Raw genomic sequence first — 24,739 nt, forward strand, 5'->3', positions numbered from 1 at the left:
TGCAATGACCCTGATCATGCGAAGACAAATGCACTTACCCACAAGAAATTCCATATAGAAAAGCATAAACATAATTTCAATTTGGATTTGGATATCTTAGACTCTCATTTTAATTAATCCATCGATCAATTTGTAAGTTAGCAATGAGTAGATAGTAAACATGTTAGGAAAAGTACTAATTGAGCTTTCTACCATTTGGCCATCTCTAGTATTTAATAATGTTGCGTTATAACATTATGCAAATAATCTCAACCATTTATCTCATCATACAAAAACCTATAAACCTAATTCTTCCTTCTCAATCTACATATGAAGAAATTTAGAGGAAGTTCAAAAACAAAAGATTTTAGATAACTCTTCCTAACTCTACAAGCATTCTAATACTCGGGTTACATCCAATTTTAACCGCCCAAGGAAGCTTAAAACCCATAAGAAAGGATAGATGTAGTGATACAAACTTTTACAAATTTGATTTTAATAGGTTAAAAGTAATTTTTTTGTATTGATCACACATGTGCCTCAATGAATTCCAAATAAAAACATGTCAATTTTGATGCAAATAAAACCATGATTTATTTGATATCTTAGGAGTTACATAGTATTACAAACAATCAAAATACTACAAAGAGTGAAGAATTGGATAAGGATTGTATTAGTTCAATGGTGTCACTATAGACCCTATGGATCACGTCCAATGATGTTGTGAAATGTAGGAATGAGAAGAGATATTTATGAAAAAATACAAGTATAACAATTTAATACTAAAGTAATCTTAGTAGTACATAAAATAGTATAAACACTTAGTTACTTAATAATTAACAATACTTGATGGGTCAACTAATATGAACCTCAATTATATTTATCTTATGTATAATTAGGGCATTTAGCCAATTTTATACATATAATGTGTAGGTCAAAAGTACAATATACAAGTCATGTCTCTATCTTGAATCTACAAGCTACTCCCTCCAAGCTCCAATTGTCAAAGGGGAAGGTAATTGAACTTACACATTGAAAGAACTATTTTCATCTCCAAACATCAATCTAGCATTAAGTACTTAATAGACAATCAAAAAGTTTAAAGTGCATATTGATTATCCATAATAGTGTTGATCATGGTCCTCCATTACAATGTCATAAGAACCTATAAATTACATTGTTTACATATAAATTAATTTAAAATTTAAACATTCAAAATTGTTAGAAAATCATTTCATATATATATATATATATATATTTTGTCATCACTAGTTTGCATTGCATCCATTGTTGGTGGTGTCTAGTTAAGATCAATACAAAATGGTAACCTACGTTGTCCAATGTTTTTTTGATCATCCAAAGCTGCAATGACATGTACAGTTAATAAGTCAACACAGATAAAGACTCAAGTGGAAGAGTACAATATGAAGTTAATCTAAATAACAATAGCATTCTTATTTACCTGGAATGGTTTGTTGAAATATCTAAGTGGGGATAACACTGAGCATTGATGGTTGAGTTTCACAAATTGTATCTGCCATTTATTTGAATGTATAGAAAAGTGGTTAGAAATAGGAACAAAGCAATACTCCATTCAATGAATGAACACATTTAATAGTTAGAAAATTACCATCTATAATTTGTAATTCATTTATTGTTGTTTGGTTTAGATCAATAGAGAATGGCAATCGGTGTTGAGTATTCTCTTCATCATCCGAAGCTACAATGACATATTCTTAACATGTGAAATAAGAGAAAGAATTATTTCTATATAAAAATATAAAAAATAATTTTGAATAAAAGTACTCACTATGTTGTTTCATGATAATAGCCCTTTCTTTTTGTATTTCTATGCTTGAATGATTGGCAATCTTTTTTTTCTTTTTTTGTCCACCATTTGTATGGGGGAATTGGAATCCTTCATGCTCCTTAACTCTTTCATTCAAGACTTGATGATTGATATTGCCTCTTTCATGAATAGAATGGCATTTGTGTTTTTTACTTGGACTAAACCATGGTGATATTTGTCTCATAGACATGTTCTCTGAGCCAAGGATCGATGTAAATTTGGAAGAGGAAGCAAGAGATGCATGGAGATCTTTTCTAAATCTCTCAACGCATTGAATAAAAACAAGTTTTTCATCTGCACTACTTGGTAAATTGTGGAGTAGCGAATTAATATAATCAATGGAATTATGGAAGTTATCATTGGAAGCATTGGATGATTTCCAACCATCTATAATACAAATAACAATGATTAAGTCCAAAAAAATAAAAAATATTAACATTTCATTTATAAAAAAGGTAATATTAAAATTTACTAGTTCTTTGGTCTTCACTAATGACAACCCCAATCACATCTTTATCTTCCAATGGAAAGCAACAATCTATAATTGGAATATGAATTATTAAATTTAAGAACCATAAAAATCAATATATTTTGTTATAAAGATCATATCAACATTACCAGTGGTAATATTCTCATGACTCAAATTCCCTCTAACATTAACATCATCATCAACCAATGGAATAACACCATCTGCAATTCAATAAGATTACTTTTATTAGTTTTAAGAAAAAAATATAGTAATAATTAGAAATACAAATGTTAGTAAGATTTTTTTAGTTGCCTTCTACGCATTTTGCATATTAATTTTGTTTGTGAACTATACAACAAACCTTCTCCTTTGAAAAAGTGAGGAAGTATTTCAGGAGGGATTGCAGGGCATAAGTCCATCTCACCATTATCATCTCCAGTTTTCCATTCAAGATCCTTTCTTGAGAAATAATTTGCTTGGTTTGGAATGTCTTGCACATGTAGTTCGATGAGTGATTCCCGTTTATTCTTCTTGACCATTCTGAATAAAATTAAGATGGTCAATAGTCCCCTATCTTGTTAAAAAATTTACAAACAACTATATTGATTTCTCTATTCATTCCATGAAATAAATACACACTACCAACAATGAGGATAACAAAAAACAGTGCAATAAGTTTCCAATACATCCTAGTGGTGCTCTTGTTCCATATATTTAATCAAAAAATGTTCAAAAACATAACTAAGCTGCATTTGAGTCAATATTTACAATATATAATTCACAGATATGGATGGGTCCATATTCATAATATTTATTATTATTTTTTTTAATATTAATTTATTTGGAAATATCTTATAGTAGTGATTAATAAATGTGTTATACATATAGCTTGTCATAGGAGGATAAGCAAGAATTTAATTTTTTGGATCAATCATCTTGGAAATGAGAACATGGGTAGCTTAATTATTAAGAATCTTACAAGGGGTGAAGGAACATAATGTGGAAAAGAAAAGAATCTACAAAGGCTTCAAGACATGTAAAAAGGTTAAAATAACACATGTAACACAAAATAGTCTAAATGAAGAAAAAAAAAGGTTAGAAATGATCAAAATAGAAAAATTAGGCAAAAAACTAATGTAAGCATAAGGAACACAAAAATAAATTACATGTTGTCTTCATATACCTTATTCATTGCTATATTTGTCATCCTATGTGACCAAATCACTTGATTGTTTTGTATGCCTTCATGCTCATAACCTCAAATGATTATCGTACATGTCATTCATATGATTTACATCCTACAAAACATGTTTCATTGAACTTACCTGTCTTATCCTTCTTGATTATCATTAGTTTTGCCTTTTATAGATTTTGGGGACTAACAATAGGGGCATCGTATCCCCTTCAATTCATATGCTTACATTCTTATCCCATACCTACTATTTTTACACACTTGTGTCTGTTGGGATTAAGGTGTCTCAACCTTAGAGTCCTAACATTGGTTATTTGATTACAATCAATTAAATGTTGTTGGTTAATTGTTTGATCCTAAGTTATTAATTTCCTAACCCCATGTCCCCATGCGGTTGCTTATGAGCATTTTCTGCTTAAATTTAAGCAGCTAGACTGTTCCCATGTAAAATTATAATTAAGAGAAAAGGATAAATTGGAATCTTTCGCTATTTTAGTGGAACAACAACTGCTTAAAAAATGAAAATAAGCTTTGAAAAAAGGAAGGGGGGGGGAGGGGGGGGCGGGGGGGCTAGAAATAAGCAGTGGTTGCTTATTGAAAAAAAAGACACATGGCTTCACCATATTTTTTTTCCTCTCCTATTTACTTGCCTAAAATTTTGCTTATGGATTTTATTTGTAAAAAATATTATCAATAATTTCGTTTACAAAATAATCTAAGAAGATTGCATAAAAATAAGCAGCCATTTGACTATCCATGGGGCCACCTGCTCCACAAATTGCTCTTTAAAAAGTTGAGCAACTGTTGCTAGCCAAAATAAGCTAAGCAACAGCATGGGGACATGCCCTAAGTTGTCATTCATCTTTGTGGGACATCTTGGTGAAGTGACATCCTGCATGGTAGGTGATGAGATGACATAATCCCTATTTTTATGAAGTTGGCGCCCACTAGGAAGATGCTAAATTTTGGGAATATATTGTCATATATTTCCATTTTGGAGTGAAAATTGATTTGGCAATTTCCTATGTTGAATAAAGAGACTTGGTTTGCAATTTCTATTATGGATTGGAGTTGTATTTTAGCAACTAGTATTTATGGTGGAATTCACTTTTGACAAGTGATTGAGGTAAGGAATATGCTGAAAATGGATTTGGCAATTTCCATGTAGTAGGTGTAGTGCAGATGGCAAGATGATCGTTATGGGTGAGTCATGAATTAGTGCTTCTTTTGACAAGTGATTGATGTAAGGAATGTGCCTAAAATGGATTTGGCAATTTCATGTAGCAGGTTTAGTGCAGATGGCAAGATGATCGTTATGGGCAAGTCATGAATTAGTGCTTCTCTAATGAGTTAGTGTTATATCGGCTAGAAAGAATGATGCATTTATGTAAGTCAACTTCTCTAATTAATCCAACAACATTCATCCTTGGGCCACTACTTCAATGAAACCAAACAAATCAAGACCCCCAAATATTACACTGATATAAACTCGGAATAAAATAATAATCAACTCTTTAGAATAATTTTTGCCACTACTAATGAAACCACAACTTTACAATATAAATTTCCAATATTGAAGAGCCAAAGATATTAGAATTTACCAAAACATCATATTTCAAAAAAATAACTATCTAACTCATAATAATGTCTCCGAGCAAAGCTTCTATATTTATTGTAAATAATCATCAAATTTGTCTCCAAAGGAGACTTCACAAATTTGCTCAATAGTGCCTACTGCCTTGCAAATACTCCACAGAAAGTGATAACTTTTTGTCTATGCCTTCAACTCCAAGGGTTTTAATCCTTAGAAGTTCATAAATTATCATATCAAATCTAAAGCATACTTTCCTTCCTCCATCCAACCTTCATATAAAGAACTCCAAGAAGCATCTAGAATATTAGGCTAATTTGGCCAACTTAAATTATTAATCATATTTTGGAGAACTTTATTTAATGAAGTGACATTTAATAATATTTTATTATTTTCTTATTATTTAATTAAATTAATTAATATTAAGTCATCATTTGAATATATCTTTTTTGTTTTTGACAACTTAATAATAATCAATTTAATTAATTGTCATCTAAAAATTGGGAACATTACACAAAATGCCTTTTTTAAGTTTACAGATAGATTTAATTATTAACTGCATGCATTTAAAAACTATGCTTTTATATATTTTTAACAATTAAATGCATGTGATTTAAAGTTATCTATAGTTTTTTTAAAAATTATTTTTAACATTAAATTTTGTGGTTGAAAAATCTTTGACAGGAATGGTTTCCCTCATAATTAGTTAAGGCGCAAGGGCCGGACAATAAACTGCAGTTAATAATTAAGGTGCAAGAGAAGGGAAATGAACTCCAGTTATGATGAGAGTACTTGATTTTTTTTTAGCACTGTTAAGTTATTCTCTTTCTTTTTTGTTTCATTAAGATCAAACCAATTACCTTGCAATTATTTCAAGTTATAAAGGAAAGGGCGCACAAAGAATCGAAGCATTTGTTTCTGTTTTCTTTTTTCGCAAAGATCAGTCATGGCATTTCTGTTGTTTATTTTTGGAAATGAAATTTTATTCTTTATATGGATTTTTAAGAGTTTGCATCCAAATCTTGCTCTAAATGTGTTGGAATGAAAATTTACACTACATGTAGCGCATAATTTGGTGGCAAAATTCCTTGAAGTATCTGTTAGTTTTAATTAGGGTGAAGAGCGGATTCCAATTGCCTAAGGCAACATTGGAATCCGCCCTTTAGGGCTGGGCCCTTTCTCACACGCCACCCTCCAATAGGGCCGACCCTATATCTCACGCCACTTGATGTGCCTCTCATGAAACGTGTTAAGGAAAATAATTAATAAATAAAATATAATTATTGCTAGCCGACCTAGAGGTCTACCATCAAGAGGAAGATATATATGTGTGTACTTCAAGATGAAATAAATCAATTCATATCTCACACACATCAGCAAATGCGATCTGCTATGCTCTTAAATGTGATCTGCCCTCCTACACTTGGCGAATCTGCTCCTTGGTGAACTGCAAGAACATTTGGTTATATGCTGCTTCAACCTATTGAAGTCATCTTCTGCTGATTGGTGTCTTGGTCATCTACAACTAGGGCATCATTCTACATCACCTTGGCAACTTGTTGTTTGGATAACAATCAAAGATAAGTGTTGTAATCAGAACATTATGCTTAATACATAATTAGATCCGAGGATCTTTCTTGCTGGGTTTTTCCTCCTAGGAGGTTTTCCTAGGGTACTTGTGTGTTGTGAGTTCATTCTGTTCATTTCTCTACTTTTTCTTGATTCTGGAAAATCCTAACACTAACAACAATCAATACTAATCTGGAAATTAAGATAAATTTCTATTTTCTGAGTATTGTATTAATTTAAAAGACTAAATTTAACATGGTATCAGAGCTATAGGCTAGATCAACTTTCAAATTTTAGAATTTAGTACTCTTTTATTTTCAGATTGTTGTTTCATTCCCAGGTCAGGTCAATGGGGCTGAAAGTTGAAGATAGTCTTGATGGAAATCTCAACTTTGCTGCATGGAAGGTTCACATCATGGTTGCCCTAGAGGAAGAAGATCTTCTTCTCTTCATAGAAGAGAAAGAGCTAACTGAACCTACAGATGCAGCTGAGCTAAAGCAATTCAAAAGGAATGCTGTCAAGGCCAGAAAGCTCCTTATCGATTCAGTTAAAGATCACCTAGTCACCTCCATCGCCTCATTCACTACTGCAAGAGAAATATTTAGTCATCTACAAGGTACTTATGAAATTAACAATCTTAGTAGGGCAATTACTTTAAGGCAACAATTACTTAATATCAAGATGTCAAAAGAAGATTCTGTTATGTCTTATTTCATGAGGATTTCAGAACTAAAGAATCAGCTAGGTACAATTGGACATAACATGGAAGACAAGGATCTTGTTATGATTGCTCTAAATGGTCTACCACACTCATGGGAGTCCTTTATTCAAACCATAAGTGGAAGAACTAAATTACCCACCCTTGATCGTCTTAAGAATGATTGCATTCAAGAAGAGTCGTGTCTTATCACAAGGGGGCAACTCAAAAGTCCTCAAGTGGATGATCAACACATGCTTGCAGCCCAATGCAAGAAAGGCGGTAATTGGAAGAAGTATAATCCCAAGAGGAATAGAGATTTCAGACCACCTAGTTCTCAGCATTCTTGGAAGAAGCCAAGAGATATCTCTTGTGTTCGATGTTTCAGATGTGACAAATTTGGTCACTATGTTAAAGAATGTCAGAATGATCTCTTGCAAAGAGAAGCCGACCTAAATGAAGTCTCAGAACAAAATGATGACTTCTTATTCATCTCTGCCCTATTGAGTAGCATACCCACAGACAGTAACACATGGCTGATTGACAGTGGTGCTTCCAAACACATCACAGGCTACCGTGATCACCTTTCAGACTTAGTAGAAAATGATACCGATCTACATGTGGTAATTGGTGATGATGCTCGATATTCGGTATGAGGTTTTGGCACTACTTCTTTAAATTTAGACTCCGGTATTTCACTTCACCTTAGTGATATCTTATTTGTTCTTGGAATTAAAAGAAACTTAATTTCTATTTCTGCTCTAGAAGATAAAGGTTATCAAGTAGCATTTTCTGAGGGTAAAGTACTTGCTTGGCCTAAGAAATCTAGTTTCAAATCTGCTCGTGTTATTGGAAATAGATATGACAGTTTGTATAAGCTCTCCACTAAACATGTTCAAGCCCTCATTAATGAGGCTCCTGAATCCTGTGAGCTATGGCATAGAAGACTTGGACACTTACACTTTCAAGCTCTTCCCTCTCTTGGAAAGATAGTTAAAGGTGTGCCTAAACTCAGTAAATTTCATGATGATTCATGTAAAGGTTGTGCTATGGGTAAAAATGTTAAAAGTCCTTTATATAAAAGTGAAAGTAGAACTAAAGAAAAACTAGAACTTGTTCATTTTGATTTATGTGGCCCTATGTCTATAGCTTCTCCCAGTGGATTTCTCTATTATGTAATTTTCATAGATGATTTCTCAAGGAAAACTTGGATCTATTTCTTAAAGTCTAAAGAATCTGATGAAGTCTTAAGTAGATTTAAAGAGTTTAAGGCATTGGTTGAAAACATCTTTGGTAAAAAAATTAAATGCTTAAGGTCTGACAATGGAGGTGAGTATACCTCTGGCAGTTTTTATGACTTTTGTATTGAGTCAGGAATTAAGAGGGGGTTCCGTGTTCCCTACAATCCTCAACAAAATGGAGTTGCTGAAAGAAAGAATAGGACTATTGTTGAGGCTGCAAAGGCCATGATCCATGATCAAGACTTACAAACTTTTCTTTGGGCTGAGGCTTCTAGAACAATAGTCTACATTCAGAATAGATGTCTCCACCGTGTTCTAAAGAATATGACGCCTGAAGAAGCCTTCTCAGGATTCAAACCTGACATCAGCCACTTGAGGATTTTTGGAAGTCCTGTATATGTTCATGTGGCTAAAGAAAAACGAACTAAGTTGGAGCCCTCCGGAAAGAAAGGAATGCTAGTTGGATACAGTGAATCCTCCAAAGCCTTCAGGATCTACATTCCAAGTCAAAGGTATGTTGAGGTAAGTAGGGATGTTACTTTTGAAGAAGATATTGTCTTTAAGAAATCAAAAGGTTCTCTTGTTATTGATGAAGTTAATGACAATCAAGATATGAATGTTGATAGTAACCCTGAGATTCAGAGGGAGTTTGTTGTGTCTCCACCACAAGAAGAGCATGATGATCCTCCTGAGCCTATGCATCCCACTGATATACCTAGTGACATTGTTGTTAGCAAAAAGAGGCCACTTTGGGTAAGAAACACCATTCAAGAAACTGAAAGAGTTGCAGCTCCCAGTGGCACTTTCAGAGAAACCAAGAAACCTCAAGTATTCTCCAACTATGTTGCATTGATGAGCAATCTTATTCAGTTTGAGCCATGCAATGTTGAAGAAGCCTTGAACCATCATGCCTGGAAGCTAGCTATGGATGAAGAGTATCAATCAATCATCAAGAATGATGTTTGGGACATTGTGCCTAGACCCAAAGGTAAATCTGTTGTTTCCTCTAAATGGTTATTTAAAATTAAACATAATGTTGATGGTAGTATTGAAAAATATAAAGCTAGATTTGTAGCTCGTGGTGTTTCTCAAAAGGAAGGCATAGACTATGAAGAAACATTTGTTCCTGTTGCTAGATATACCTCTATTAGAACTTTAATAGCTATTGCTGCAGCTAGAGGTTGGAAGTTACATCAAATGGATGTTAAGACTGTCTTCCTTAATGGTTTCATTGACGAAGAAGTCTATATTGAACAACCTGAGGGTTATGAGATTTAGGATAGAGAAACTCATGTTTGCAGATTGAAGAAAGCTCTATATGGCCTCAAACAAGCCCCTCGTGCTTGGTATGAAAGAATTGATAAGTACTTGTTAAGTTTAGGGTTTTGTAAAAATGATGCTGACTCTAACATTTACTTTAAGGTATCTAATGATGAAATGCTAATTCTAGTTCTATATGTGGATGATTTATTTCTTATTGGTAAAGATGAGCTTATCATTAGATGTAAGAAAGAATTAGCGTCAGAATTTGAAATGAAGGACTTAGGTCTAATGCATTATTTTCTAGGTCTAGAAGCATCGAAGTCAAGGAAAGTATACTATTGATATTTTGAAAAGATTTAGAATGATGGATTGTAAACCTATGTCTACTCCTATGAAATCTAACTTAAAGAAGTTGAGTGTTTCTACAACTAACTCTGATTTTGCAAATCCATCGGAGTACAGGGAGTTGATTGGATCATTGATGTATCTAGTTAACACTAGACCAGACATATGCTATGTAGTGAATGCTCTCAGCCAGTTCATGAGCATGCCCAAACATGTTCATCTTGTTGCAGCCAAGCACATCCTAAGATACTTGCGAGGCACAATTGGTTATGGGCTGCAGTATCCACTTAACACTTCAATAACCTTGGAAGGTTATTCAGATGTAGATTGGGCTGGAAGTGTCAATGATAGGAAAAACACTTCTGGCATTTGTTTCAACTTAGGATCCGCAGTGATCTCTTGGGCTTGTAGAAAACAATCCTCTGTTGCACTAAGTACTGCTGAAGCTGAGTATATTGCAGCAAGTGTTGCTTCTAGAGAAGCAGTGTGGCTTCGTAAGCTTCTTCCTCGGTTGTTTGGACAACCTTGGGTACCTACAGTTATACATTGTGATAATCAGAGTTGTATCAAGATGTCTGTCAATCCAGTGTTTCATGATAGGTCAAAACATGTGGAAACTCGTTATCACTTCATTCGAGATATGGTGCAAAGAGGTGCTCTTCAACTGAAGTATGTCAGCACTGATGATCAGATTGCAGATATCCTTACCAAGCCTCTATCCAAGGTGAAGTTTGTGTACTTCAGAGACAGGCTTGGGATTTTAGAAAATGAGACCTTGGTTGAGAGGGAGTCTCATCCCCAGTGATGCCTTGTGTTGCATCAACCACCATCTGTGGGCAATGTAAGGTGGTTTCAGTCTTTGCTTGTGTGCAAGATGGAAGACCTCTGATTATGTAATTCCATTCTATGATTGTGTGCAAGATGGAAGTCTACTATGTTCTGATTATGTAATCCATTCTTTGCTTGTGTGCAAGATGGAAGATAGCGATATTCTGATTATATTCTCTTCTCCCTAATTAAGAGGGAGTGTTAGTTTTAATTAGGGCGAAGAGCGGATTCCAATTGCCTAAGGCAACATTGGAATCCGCCCTTTAGAGCTGGGCCCTTTCTCACACGCCACCCTCCAATAGGGCCGACCCTATATCTCACGCCACTTGATGTGCCTCTCATGAAACATGTTAAGGAAATAATTAATAAACAAAATATAATTATTGCTAGCCGACCTAGAGGTCTACCATCAAGAGGAAGATATATATGTGTGTACTTCAAGATGAAGTAAATCAATTCATATCTCACACACATCAGCAAATGCGATCTGCTATGCTCTTAAATGTGATCTGCCCTCCTACACTTGGCGAATCTGCTCCTTGGTGAACTGCAAGAACATTTGGTTATATGCTGCTTCAGCTTGTTGAAGTCATCTTCTGCTGATTGGTGTCTTGGTCATCTACAACTAGGGCATCATTCTACATCACCTTGGCAACTTGCTGTTTGGACAGCAATCAGAGATAAGTGTTGTAATCAGAACATTATGCTTAATACATAATCAGATCTGAGGATTTTCCTCCTAGGAGGTTTTCCAGGGTACTTGTGTGTTGTGAGTTCATTCTTTTCATTTCTCTACTTTTGCTTAATTTTGGAAAATCTTAACACTAACAACAATCAATATTAATCTGGAAATTAAGATAAATTTCTATTTTCTGAGTATTGTATTAATCTAAAAGACTAAATTTAACAGTATCTACTACTACTACTGGCTCTGCAAACTTTATGCAGGATTTTGATGTGAATGATGTTACGAAGATGCAATTTTCTATTTCTACTACCGACTCTGCAAACTTTAAGCAGGGTTTTGGTGTGAATGATGTTATAAAGATGCAATTTTCATCTTGCTATAGCTTTTTAAGTGCCTTGCACTAAAAACTATCACGCAACATTACTAGGGCAAGTTAAAACCGAGGCTACGCAGCTTGTCATCTGACTCTGAATTAAATTTTTTTTTTTCTGACTCTAAATTTTTAAAGTACAACTCATTCTTAAGTTTTTTATTGAAATTTTTAAAAATGGTCCTCACCATAAGTATACCATTCGTAGTTATAGGCTAGCATATGGTAAAAGCTTCCTTGAAGATCTGTTGTTGAGGCAAATTCTTTATTGCGAGCCATGGCTGATATCTTGCTTCCTAAGTATCTTCTGCTCTAAATATTTAGCGAAAGATTATGTTTTGCAAGCTCCTAGGATTTTCATATCCAATGTCACCACCTGCGACACAAACAGGTTTAATAAGGTTCTAAATGGAAGTACCTCTTTTGTGTGAGGTCACAGTTTATCTAACATCACTTTCATGTGCTTGTGTGACTGGCATGTCATTGGGACTGGCTTATGTTGGCAAAATGGGTTGGCCTTTGCAGCTTAAATCTAGCCTGATATCATTAGGTTACTAAATTAGTCATCCCTTTAAAAATGGGTTTTATAAGGTGCCAAATGAAGGGTTAATGCAGGTTATATTACAGTTTTAGCTAGCCTAGTATAGTCATAGAGACCTTTTTTATGCTTTTAGATGGCACCTCTTTCTATGTCGGTGAATGCACAAGGATAGCACAGGAGGTTTTGAATTTCGCAGTCACTATGAATTTTTTACATTGCCAAAGTTTGGCAACATACCCCATGTTTATAAGATAAAACTGAGTACTACCAACTTAAATTAATGCCCAATAAATTGAAGACTACACAGAAGCTCCCAAATACAAAACAATGTTTTTTCTAATTAAAAGAATACAAATCCCACATACAGGTCAAGGAGTGACTATAATAAGCCCTGAGAGTTTTCAGGCGTATGCAATTGTCAGGTGTGAAGCCAATTTCCTCAATCTTTAACAGCATTCTCCCTGCCGCTGCCTAAATGGGAGCTTCAGAACGGGTATGGACAATGCACAATCAGTTCAGTTCAGTTCAGTTCATGATTTGTTTGATAGAATGCCTCTATGATGTGCGATCTCATGAACTAAAATCTTTGCAGAATATGCAATAGATCCGTTGAAAAGTATTTAGAAAGTTTCAAGCAAATGCAACTGACTGGTGTAAAGCCAGACTCAACGACCTTCGCCAGCTTTCTGCCCACCTATCCCAAAGTAGGAGCTTCGGAACACGGTATGAAAATCCATGAAAACACAAGGAAAGGGGGATTTTGTCACATGTTATAGGGAAGCTACATGTTATCAATGCAGCTGCCCTGATGGGCGTGTATAAAAAATGTGGGACCATACATAAGTCATGGAGCGCTACATAGAAACTAGTAGAGTGACATCTAAGCCTTAATGTTTGAGCATGGAATATGCCAACAACACCATTAGAGAAAATGGAAAATATTAGTTGACTGTCACAGGAGTATGTAGCATTAGATATTATAGCAGGAAGTGAGACAAATGGTACCCACTAGAAACAATCAAAATACAAACTGCTGGTTAGGCAAAGGCACAAACAAGAACAATTAATACAAAATCAGACAGAGGAAGTGCATACACAGGACTGCAAATTTTATACAATAGAGAGAATTTGAGCATACTCAAAAAATATGTGAAACATCATAATTGTGTTTTAAATTTTTTTCTCATGGCACGATTCACAAAGCATAATTAATAACGATTCATTTTGATGAAACATCAGTCTCTGCTATACACAAGGACTAATAATAGAAAGCAATCTTTTGTCAAATATTGTAATTGTGAATGCATTGCTAGATGTGTATGGAAAATGTGGACTACTGCACATGGTACACCCCAATTTCATGTGGTCTCACGGAGTACATTGATTGAAGGATATACACAAAATGGTTTTGTTGATATTTTGGCTCATGTGAGGATGATACTAGCAAACATTGCTTAATTTGGCTATACACCTACCAATTGCATTTGTTTACAATGATGAGGCCTTTTCAATAAGTTCATTTTGTGCATATCCAACTATGCTTGCAGTCCATGGCACCACATTTTGTTAGAGCATTTTGTCAAACAGTTCGCGCACCTTGTCCATGATTTCAAATTTTGCATAGCAACGGCCGATGGGTTGCTGTTGACCAAGTAAAATTAGAAAAATAGGGCTTAGTTTTGATTTTTTAGAGATATTGCAGTTGGATTCAAGTGAGTGGCATGGCCAATATAGCTTGCATTGCAGACATCCACTATTATACCTTTCTATGGAAAAAGATACAACATACCATTCATGTACCCCATTAGAAGAGCTTGTGATTTCCTATAGCAAGATATGCTTAGCCTTTGGGATCCTTTGAAGAAAGCATAGATGGGCATTGCTGACATGCACTGTTATATCTTACGAAGGGAAAAAGATACAAGGTAGTGAGCATAAGCCAGTTATAAATTACAGAAATTTAAAATCTGTCAAGTTGATTTTAATGTCTGATTTCTGTTTGAATGCAAAGTGACGAAAGACTAACTCTTTCATGGGTAACAAATACATCGTGCTTGTTCGACATTATCTGGTCTGAATTTCTGGAGCAAAGAGTAAATGCGAAAAAAAGATTTCTAGACACAAATCAGCGTGTGTAGGTTTTAAGAATTATAATTTGTAGGTATAGAAAGATATAAACTAATCGCAGGCACAGGAAAAGAATATGCATGAACTTTAAAGAATGCAAATCATATTACAATCAACACAAAATCAAATAATATTAAAACTGAGATGAAAATTCTAAGGCTTTGAAAGAAATGCATAACTTAGCATGGACCAACCTGTAAACGAGACACTTGGACTGGCACAAAGGAACAACAATGATAATAAACAGGCAGCGAGCTTGTCAGGCTTCTGATATAGTGTAGACGATTTGCTTCTATCTTAGTTTGCAACGATTTACAGAAAGCTTTGTTTTAATTTACTAATGGATTTAACAATTAACTGCATGCATTTTGAAGCAATGGTTTTACAGATTTTTGACAATTAATGGCATGCAAATCTAAGTTCAAATCTTTGACAGCATGGTTTGGGTTATGGGTAATAATTAGTTCTGGCGTAAAGGAAGGTCAATGAACTTCAATTACTAATAGAGTTTAGGCGCAAGGGAAGGTCAATGAACTCCACTTAGGATGGGAGTACTTGATGTTTTTTTTCCTCGCCGTTACAGTTTTGTGTTTTCATTTAGATCACATTAATTAGGTGAAGAGATCCTAACTATTTTTTTTATCTGTTATGCATGCAATGGTAAAAAAATGGTCATATAGTTTACTAAGTTTTTTGGATCTCTTATGCATCAAGGGTCAAAAAGTGGTCATACATCTAACTATTTTTTGGATCCATTATGTATGCTAGGGTCAAAAAGTGGTAATTTCAAAGTATAGCCTATACCTATTTAAAGATGCTCCAATATTTGTGCATAACGACGACTTCAAAAATGGTCAATACTAATGCACAATAACTCCATGGTCCTCCCATAGAGAACTATTTCTTTTATTTTTTTGATAAAGATTAGTCATAGCATTTTTGGAATTTATTTTTGAAATGGAATGTTATTCTTTATATGGAATTTTAGAAGTTTGCATCTAAAACTTGTGCTAAATCTACTTGAATGAAAATTTACATTACATGCAAGGTGAAATTTATAACCAGTGTACCTATATTTTTAAAAGTCCATGTAAAATACACTAATAGATAGCAAATTATAAAAGCAATGCTTTTGCATTGCACTTTTTTGCTTGAAACACTTTCAAATCTTCTAATGGACGACATTTGCATCAAACTTGCTATTTGTAGTTCTTATGCGGATAAGAAAATTCATTGCCATTGTAGAATTACACCTATAGGTAGGTTCTCACACGATTATGTTCAACATTTAAGGAGCAATTTTTAGAGCTGTTGGTTCCATGAATATTAAATTTTCTAATTATTTTTAAGTAGTCAACTTATTTTTCCATGAAGAGTAAAATAGTATTAATAATAATGTATGCAGATATGAAGAAAAAAATTGGAACCAAATGTTAAAAAAGAGGCAACAAAATTTGTGTAGCCATGTGACATTTTTTTAATATGTAGTTGTTGCTTGTTTCCAACCCCTCCTTTGTTCTACGGTCTATTTTTGATTTCAATTTTTAACTCACAAAAATAGAAAAATATTCCAAATTATTATTTTCTCATAATTAAAAATTTGCATGGCAACACTCTAGATGCTTTATTTTTAAAGAGAAAATAGACCTAATTAGCAACATGAGAACATGGGTTAAGCTTTTTAGGTGTCCTAATATCCACTTCTTTTTTCCCAAAACCTATTTTCAATTTTTAATTAGTGTCTACACTACAAAAATAGAAAAAAGATTCCAAATTATCCTTTTCTCATAATTAAAAATTTACATGGAAACACTCCAAATGTTTATTTTTAAAGAGAAAGACAATAGCTATGCAACCATCAAGATGTAATGTCCCCTTTTTGGGATCACCTCTACTTTACCCTAAATTCACAAATCCATAATGAAACAAGGGCAAGACATAATTAGGAAAATAATTTTCCTTTAAGAATAAGATGAGATAATCCTATTTTTCAAAGCTCACAATGAGATTATTCAACAATGTAGATATAACTCATGAAATACATCCAAGTCTAGGGTTAAGATATGTATATATTGATCTATACAACCCATATGAACAATTACATGAAAACTCAACCATAACGAGGGTTGAATTGGAAGACATGATGAGGTGCCCCAAGTATCCTCTACCCTAGGCCTAACAACAAGACCTTACCCTCTGTGGCCTCATGTGGTCCTTAACCGATGGTCCTCAACCATCATCATGAGGTGGTGTACCTAGTGAGGGCTTTACACCGTTCCCCTCCATCATATCAATCTATCACCTCTTATGATTGATTCACGTTAGCAATAAGGTGCCTTTGACCCTCATCTAGTCATCATCCCAATACCTTAACGATTTAACTTCTTGTATTTGTGAGCCATGGTGGAGAAGAGGGGAAAGATTGTGGAGAGTGTCCTAAAGACCATCTCTTCTTAGACCCAAAGATCATACCCTTTGTTGAATATCCGGGAAACTAAGAGGGGGGTGAATTAGTTGACAATAAAATCCTTTTAAACTTTATTCACAGATCTGGAACTACTAGCAGAATTGTTAAAATAGATAAACATGAAAGCATATGCACGTAATAGACCAGACACAAGAAACAACATAATTTACGTGGAAAACCCAAGAAGGGAAAAACCATAGAGAATGACAATTCTCAATATATAAACATCGATTAAGGTGACACCAGTTAAGGTGATTTTTACAAAGGGTGGCTCACTGGCAATATGCTCACTGTAGGTGGGCTCACTGCCTAGAAAGGCTCACTACCCAAAAGAGGCTCATTGCCGAAGAAGAAAGAAAGATAAAGAAAATCCACCACTAAAACACAATCTGCATAGTCAGAACTGCTTCCGATAACAATCTGCAACACAACTCTAACACATCAACTAGATTCTTTTAATCTTGCATATCTTCAACACAAAAAGCCATACATCAACTCATCCAAATCATACTCCTACATATACTATCTCTGGAAAAGCATAATCCTTGTTGGTGTAATTAATTAATCATGTTGGATATTATTATACCTTACTTAAGTTTACTTAGGATAATGCATTTCATAGTAGTTTGGGTATGAGACACTTGGGTGTTTGTGCCACATTGGGATAGTGTGTTGTAGGCTATTTCCACCTTTTATGGTGTGATCTTGTTATTACTTTATCATTTCCACGTATTGTGGAGTGATAATTCCACCTTCAGTGGGTGATCACCTCATGTGGAGTATTTTATTGTTTCTCCTACCTACCACACCTATTTCCTACCTAACCTTGTTTCTTATTGAGCTACATGCCATAATTGTGTGCTCACATATCCATATAGCCTTGCCTATATAAGCAGGCATCACTAATACATTCAGAGCTGATTTTCGATGACTGTTTGTTGGATTTGCGATGAATTTTCGTTGGAGTGCCGACAAAATCAACCATCTAAAACTCGGCATCAGATTGGTCGACGATGCCATGCCCGTCAGAAATACGACAATGCAATGGACTTTGCCGACGGTCAAAGAAGTCATCGGAATCAGTAGATTTCATCGCAAAGCCGATGACGATTTGGAACTTCGCACCGACGGTGATGCTGTTTATCCAATGCTTGTGTCGTTGGTCCATTCGGAGACATCGATGACCGTCCGACTATGAAGTGTTGTCACACGTACAACATCCCTGTCAGATGTTTGTGTGGTTTGAGTCAGAAGTGCGACAACTCCAGAACATTTCACCGACGAGAACGTTGTATGTCCACCGATTACATCGTCGGTCAAAAGCTTGGTATTCGTCATAATTCCGACAATGATAATTTTTATCAAAAAAATAAAATTATTATCCAGTCATTTGTATGTACAACGAATGATATTCTATCCCCACCACCTACCAGTAGGGGCATAGGTTTGAGGCTAATATGAGGCGCATGGTTTCAAACTAATATGATCAAGCACACCATGGTTGAGATGGTCCAACTCCCTAGTCTCACTCTACGACTAAGCTCATGCCATATCTAAATCAAAGACATCTCAAATACATCGTCGGTGGAAAGCTGCAAAATGCCATTTTCATAAATAAGCAAGACATACACAATTGGGCACAATCACCAAGAGAACGGTAAAAAGTGTGTTTGAGATCATTGTCCTAATTGTGGTGTGGTCACAAAGAGATCACCATAAATTTGTGAACCTCTTCGTGACCACACCACAATTAGGACAATGATCTCAAACACACTTTGTTCTCTTGGTGATTGTGCCCAATTGTGTATGTCTTGCTTATGTATGAAAATGGCATTTTGCAGCTTTCCACCGATGTTGTATTTGAGATGTCTTTGATTTAGATATGGCATGAGCTTAGTCATAGAGTGAGACTAGGGAGTTGGACCATCTCAACCATGGCGCGCCTGCATATGTATATAGTTTTGTGTATTTATTAAAGATTTTCATTTAATTTTGAGCATTTTGGTTAGCAAATCAAGGGTGCACTTTACATTCTTGTTGTTATCCAATTCACTTACTTTAGCTCTGTTTCTTTCTTCAGATTTGGGGTCTAGAGCTCCTCCCTAAGCAGAGATTGTTGGTTTTGTCTCCCCTGCTTTGGTTGGAGAGTTTCTTGCTATCTCTGGTAGTTAGACCTATTATTCTTTATGTAAAAGTATGAATTGATGGGTTGTGTTTTATAGATGACCAATGCCTTTCTTTGTTGTCTGGGCTACATAGTCTTTATATTTCTTTAGGACTTATTGTGTAAACTTATGAGACAATTTTTAAACCCACCCCCTCTCGATGAGTCTATCAATTACTGTTTCTTATGAGCTCTACTTCGATGTCTTTATTGTAAATTGATTGAATGAATTTAACTCTAACCTTAAGAGACCATCCAAGGAAGAAATACGAGGAACAATCGCAAGTAAATCTTTTATTCAAATCTACAATATGAAACACAGAGTTTTACTGGAAGAACACAAGTAACCTTATCTCCTTTAGATAATATCACAAGCAACTGCCTACAGAAAAATGTAGTAATCCGCAATGGTTCGAATCCACTTCCAGGATTCACTAAAATGCTTCATTTCAGTTTTCTACCTTATTGTTTATAGGTGGAAAGCCTAAGATTCAATGTCAAACTTGGTTGCTCTGATACCATATGTAATATTCCATTAATTCTATACTTAAAGAAAATAAATTGTGATCTATATTAAGATAAAAAATTGAGCATTTCAAAATAAAACATACCTACTTCAGTTGAAGGAGAAAACTAACTAAATGTTCTTCAACATAATAAGAATCTAAGTAATTTATCTAAAAGGAAGGTAATCTTTTAACGATAAAAAACATTGAACAAATATTATTAAGCTAATCAATATGAGAAAGGAATTCAAATGGCAAGTTTCATTTTTGAGGGAAGAGATAAAGGTTCAGAGGTTACAATTCATTTAACTTTCCAACTGAAACTTTTTGTATCAAGCCTCGACATAGTTTGGAAAAGGGATAGCATCATCAAGAGCTTCTCCATTCAATCGTAGACTTGCCAGTCTCCCATGCCCCTTCCAATTGGAAGAGACCCAACCCTTCATGAGGGTGCATTCTAAGGATTGGGTCTCTTTTACATCTGGCCATCTGATCTTGGTGTTCAAAACCTACACACAACTAGTCAGTCACACACTATAGGTAACCCCTAACTACTATGACCATCTAACTAGTAGGTGTATCTAGTTCATGTGATCTAACAATCACTTAGATAAAGAATCACCATCTTGGCCAAGGTTTTAACATTGCAAGCACCAATGTGTTGTTAGTGTTCACCTCCCTTGCTCGACTTGTACATCCAATTCTTGAGCTCAACAAACTCACTAGTTACCAACCATCTAAACAGGCCATCTGCTTAATGTGTACTAACAATAATGGTTATTAATGACCATCATATGATAAATAACATACACTTGAGCCAACTAACTCACTAGCTTACTAACCAACAATCTAGCGAACTGCTTAATGTCTACTAAGAATAATGGTCATAAATGACCATCATAAGATAATTAACATACACTTGAGTCAGTTGATTCATTGGTTACAGAACTTCTAGGTTTAGCTGATACAATTCATCACATAACAGTCTCATGTCTACTGACATTAATGGTTTACAAGGACCTTCATGGGATTGTGACATAACGTAACAAGCCAACTGCTACAAATCCCCTATCTCTAACAAGCTTCAACTATCATCATGGAATTAAACCTAATACAACATTGGTTCCCTTATTTAGCTAAATTAACACATCATATTATGACTCAACAAAAAATACGGTTCTAATATATTTTTTTGTCTTTGTATATTCCCAAAAGTATGCATCTAATTGATGATAAGAATCCTTCTTCAGGTCTTGCAACCATGGAGACTGGTTATAATCTGATTATAACCGATGTGCATTGATTCCAAGATGAACCATATTCGGTTGAACTATGAGTTAAGAGTGGAAAACAAATAAACATAGAATAGCTGCAATACTCGGCTATTATGCCCTCGTGGGCTAGCAATCATATTCTATAGTGAATGCTCCGAGGTTGCTACTCAACCATACTATGCACAAGATATGAATGCAGTATTCAATTTTCTTATGAATAAGGTAAGACAGTGTATTCGATGAAAAGTAACAGAATATCGTCATGATTTATATCTGCGAATAAATTTATCTTCCTTAAGTTCAAGACTTGATAATGAATGAGTAAATCATTTAGGCTCTACAATTTATCTTAACAAGAAATATCATGAACATGCAGTAGCTATACATCGGCTACTCAAGGCGGAATTTACATGGCTATGCAAGACAACATAATCACAGCTAGGCATGATAGTATGTTCACAACTATCAGAGCAAGATTCTTTTCAATTCATTTTACTTTTTCTTTTAATGAGTAATATTTCCACAGTCAATTAGTGATACATGATTAACCTTTGCATTTCAGTCGGATATGAAATAGATACATACCTGATGTGAGAGGAAATGAGGAAGGAAATACCCCTCGAATGCAACATTTGCATGACTATGATAGAAGAGAATCTGGAACAGTCTTTGTTTCCTCCTTCTTTCCCCACTACTAAAAGTTCACATATGCAAAGGAAAAACAACTGATTATATTATATATATTCGCCAAAATAGTACAGTGGTAAGCCTGAGGCTATAATCTACTCCTTTCTCTAAATTTCCTCCATATTACAAAAGCTCCCTCCTTTATATGAGAGTATACATTATCACCAAGCATCGTGGCTTTTCAACATATAACCGTCAACTAACACTTTTGTTTCGAACATTACTTCGACTAGGTATTTTCTCCCTTCATCGAAATGCTGTATTCGATCACTGTGGCTGTCTCCTCACCGATACCTATCTGATATCCATTAGGTTTTTATGTCGAAGAAACCTTGGGCTTCGGTGACCTCCTTTATTTTTCCACCGAAATACCTCTTCCATCGATATCACTATGCCCCATCGATGAATGGATCTATTGTCTCACCGAAGCCTTTCTTTATCCTCTCTTGTCGTCTTCCACCAATAAAGTTATATCAGTGAAACAACGCATATCGGAGACATGCCTTTTAGCCTCCTCGAAACCTATTTCCTCATCAATATATATCTGATGTCCATTAGGTTTCATATCAAAGAAACCTTGGGCTTCGATAACTTCCTTTATCCTTCCATCGAAACACTTTTTCTATCGACATCACTACACTCCTTCGATGAATGGGTCTATTGTTTCATCGAGGCCATCTTTCTTTTGATGATTTGCTTCCACTATCATCTTTCATCAATGAGATCATTAGTAATCTTCCTCGATAAAGTTGCATCGGTAAAACCACACATATCAGTAACATGCCTTTTAGCCTCCTCGAAACCTATTTCCTCATCGATATATATCTGATGTCCATCGGGTTTCATGTCGAAGAAACCTTGGGCTTCGGTAACTTCCTTTATCCTTCCATCGAAACACTTTTTCTATCGACATCACTACACTCCTTCGATGAATGGGTCTATTGTTTCATTGAGGCCATCTTTCTCTTGATGATTTGCTTCCACTATCATCTTTCATCGATGAGCTCATTAGTAATCTTCCTCGATAAAGTTGCATCGGTAAAACCACACATATCGGTAACATGCCTTTTAGCCTCCTCGAAACTCATATCCTTATCGATATCTTTTATCGATGTAGCTTCCTTCTGTTTGATTGATATCATTCTTTTGATAAGAACACTTCTTTTGGTAAGTTTCCTTCATGTTGCGCCGATGGTATTATTTCCTCGGAGCCTTTTCCCGTCGATGAAAACTGTCTCTGCTTTCTTCGATATCCTCTTTCGGTGGAATCATTGCTTTCGATGAGTCCCTTTTAGAGTTCATCAGTGTTACCTTTCCTTCGATACCCTTTTTATATCGATGAGACATCGCTGGGTCTCATTGATACTATTTGAGTTTTGGATATTTCGATAGAATGCTATTAGACTTGTTCGATAACTTATGGGTTATTATGGTATCAGTGAAAATGATGATTTATTCCTAAGATAGATGGCTTCTATGATTTAATCTCTCAAATCAAGATATTTTACTTACTTCAGATTTGATGCTCAACAGGTTCCACAAGCTACACCTTCAGCTTATGTCCTAGCACGTCACCGCAAGGAGGAAGGTTTATAAGAAAAGGATTGCATGCAGCAGTCAAAGGGTTACTTCAAAGTTTGAATGAGAGGTTTGCCTATTCGATGAAGGAGTTTCATAAAAATATGAAGAGAATCCATAAGGACATTTACAAAGCACCTCATGCCAACACCATGCAAACCACATGTAGAGTTTAGGCGTGATAGAAGTTAGCATCAAAGCTTCTGGAGAGAAATTTTCAGTCATAACAATAGATATCCACATTTGGAGGTAGGGTTTTCAGAACCCTATTTTAGAATTTTTAGTATCTTATTGTTTAAATCATGCATTGGATACGCCTACAGTAATGATTCAAGAAAAAGTCGGGTTAAAGGAGAAATCTGATTATCTATAAAAAATAATATAGTTTCAGCTCTGTGTTATGACAACATCTATAAGTTTGTCAATGCTTTCTTGCTCACCATAAGGGTTCCACATAATATTTAAAAGGGTTGATTGTCTTGCTAGATTTTCTTTTTCGTTGAAGTGAGCAAATCCCTAGGTCTCTTTTGTTCCCTAGGATAGCTTAGAAAGTACAGTCATGCAAAAGTCATTTAGTGAAATCATCAAGAGTTTTTAATCCCAAAACAAATCTCAATCATAAATAGAAAAGGTGCAATAGTAGGATTGACACAAACCAGATAAAGATCAAGTATGGGAAGCAGTGAGCAAGGTCTTTTACATATAGGGTAACAAAAGTAATGAATAGTGGCCCAAAACTATTCAAAAGGTCAAGAAAAAGAGAAAGCTCGAGAGTCAAATTCAAAAGACAAAGACATCATATGATCATTGCGCAGTGATCTGAAATGCAAATTATAGCAAGGTATTGTGACTATAAGATAGAAACCATCCTAGGAGCCTCCATCAAAAGTTGAGAAAGTAGCAAGCTTACTGTACAAAGACAGTGATCAATATAAAGTTGCAGTCAAGTTCAAAGCATTGATTTGTGGGAACAAAGGGTTTCATATGGGGATAGAGCAGTCTCATGAAATATCATGACAGTCATAATCATAATCTAAAGAGTAGTCAAATCTTCAAGATAGATTGGTGATAGTGCAGTCATTCATTAATTGTTTTGGACATTTCAAGCTATGTTTTCCTAATAGATGGTCAAGTATAAAACAACAACACTCAGAAAATATAGTCTAGAGAGATTGCAGTCTACAGTAAAGCCAGTAGGCAGTCATACCTAGTACCGAATAAAATGATAGTAATCAAGTCTATTGAGTGAAAAAGAGCAGGGTATAAGTTTCTAAAAGGTCTTTTCAAACCTTAACAACAAATAACACGTTATT

General features: G+C 34.9%; 1 protein-coding gene across 2 annotated transcripts; it reads right to left on the minus strand.

The window, feature by feature from the left end:
• Positions 1–968: 968 nt before the first annotated feature.
• Positions 969–15,272, minus strand: LOC131031400 (uncharacterized). 2 transcript variants are annotated; one of them, XM_057962528.2, is made up of 7 exons: positions 14,945–15,272; positions 2,722–2,837; positions 2,447–2,518; positions 1,790–2,215; positions 1,610–1,699; positions 1,442–1,513; positions 969–1,341 (listed from the first exon to the last, which is right to left on the minus strand). In XM_057962528.2, exons 2-6 carry the CDS (start codon positions 2,834–2,836, stop codon positions 1,464–1,466), a joined length of 753 nt encoding a protein of 250 aa, XP_057818511.2. In that variant the 5' UTR covers position 2,837; positions 14,945–15,272; the 3' UTR covers positions 969–1,341; positions 1,442–1,463. The 2 variants fall into 2 exon arrangements, with proteins under 2 accessions (XP_057818511.2, XP_057818503.2); XM_057962520.2 differs by having other exon boundaries at positions 2,659–2,837.
• Between the last annotated feature and the right edge of the window lie 9,467 nt (positions 15,273–24,739).

The sequence above is a fragment of the Cryptomeria japonica genome, chromosome 4 (genome assembly GCF_030272615.1).
Source record: "Cryptomeria japonica chromosome 4, Sugi_1.0, whole genome shotgun sequence".
Taxonomy (NCBI): domain Eukaryota; kingdom Viridiplantae; phylum Streptophyta; class Pinopsida; order Cupressales; family Cupressaceae; genus Cryptomeria; species Cryptomeria japonica.

Bases quoted from the DNA above. Each gene is read 5' to 3' on its own strand.
- LOC131031400 (XM_057962520.2), bottom strand. From the start codon at position 2,836: ATGGTCAAGAAGAATAAACGGGAATCACTCATCGAACTACATGTGCAA. The intron at 2,519-2,658 runs GTTTGTTGTATA...ATTGAATTGCAG, and splicing joins TCACTTTTTCAAAGGAGAAG to ATGGTGTTATTCCATTGGTT. The intron at 2,216-2,446 runs GTAATGTTGATA...TTTGTATTATAG, and splicing joins TCATGAGAATATTACCACTG to ATGGTTGGAAATCATCCAAT.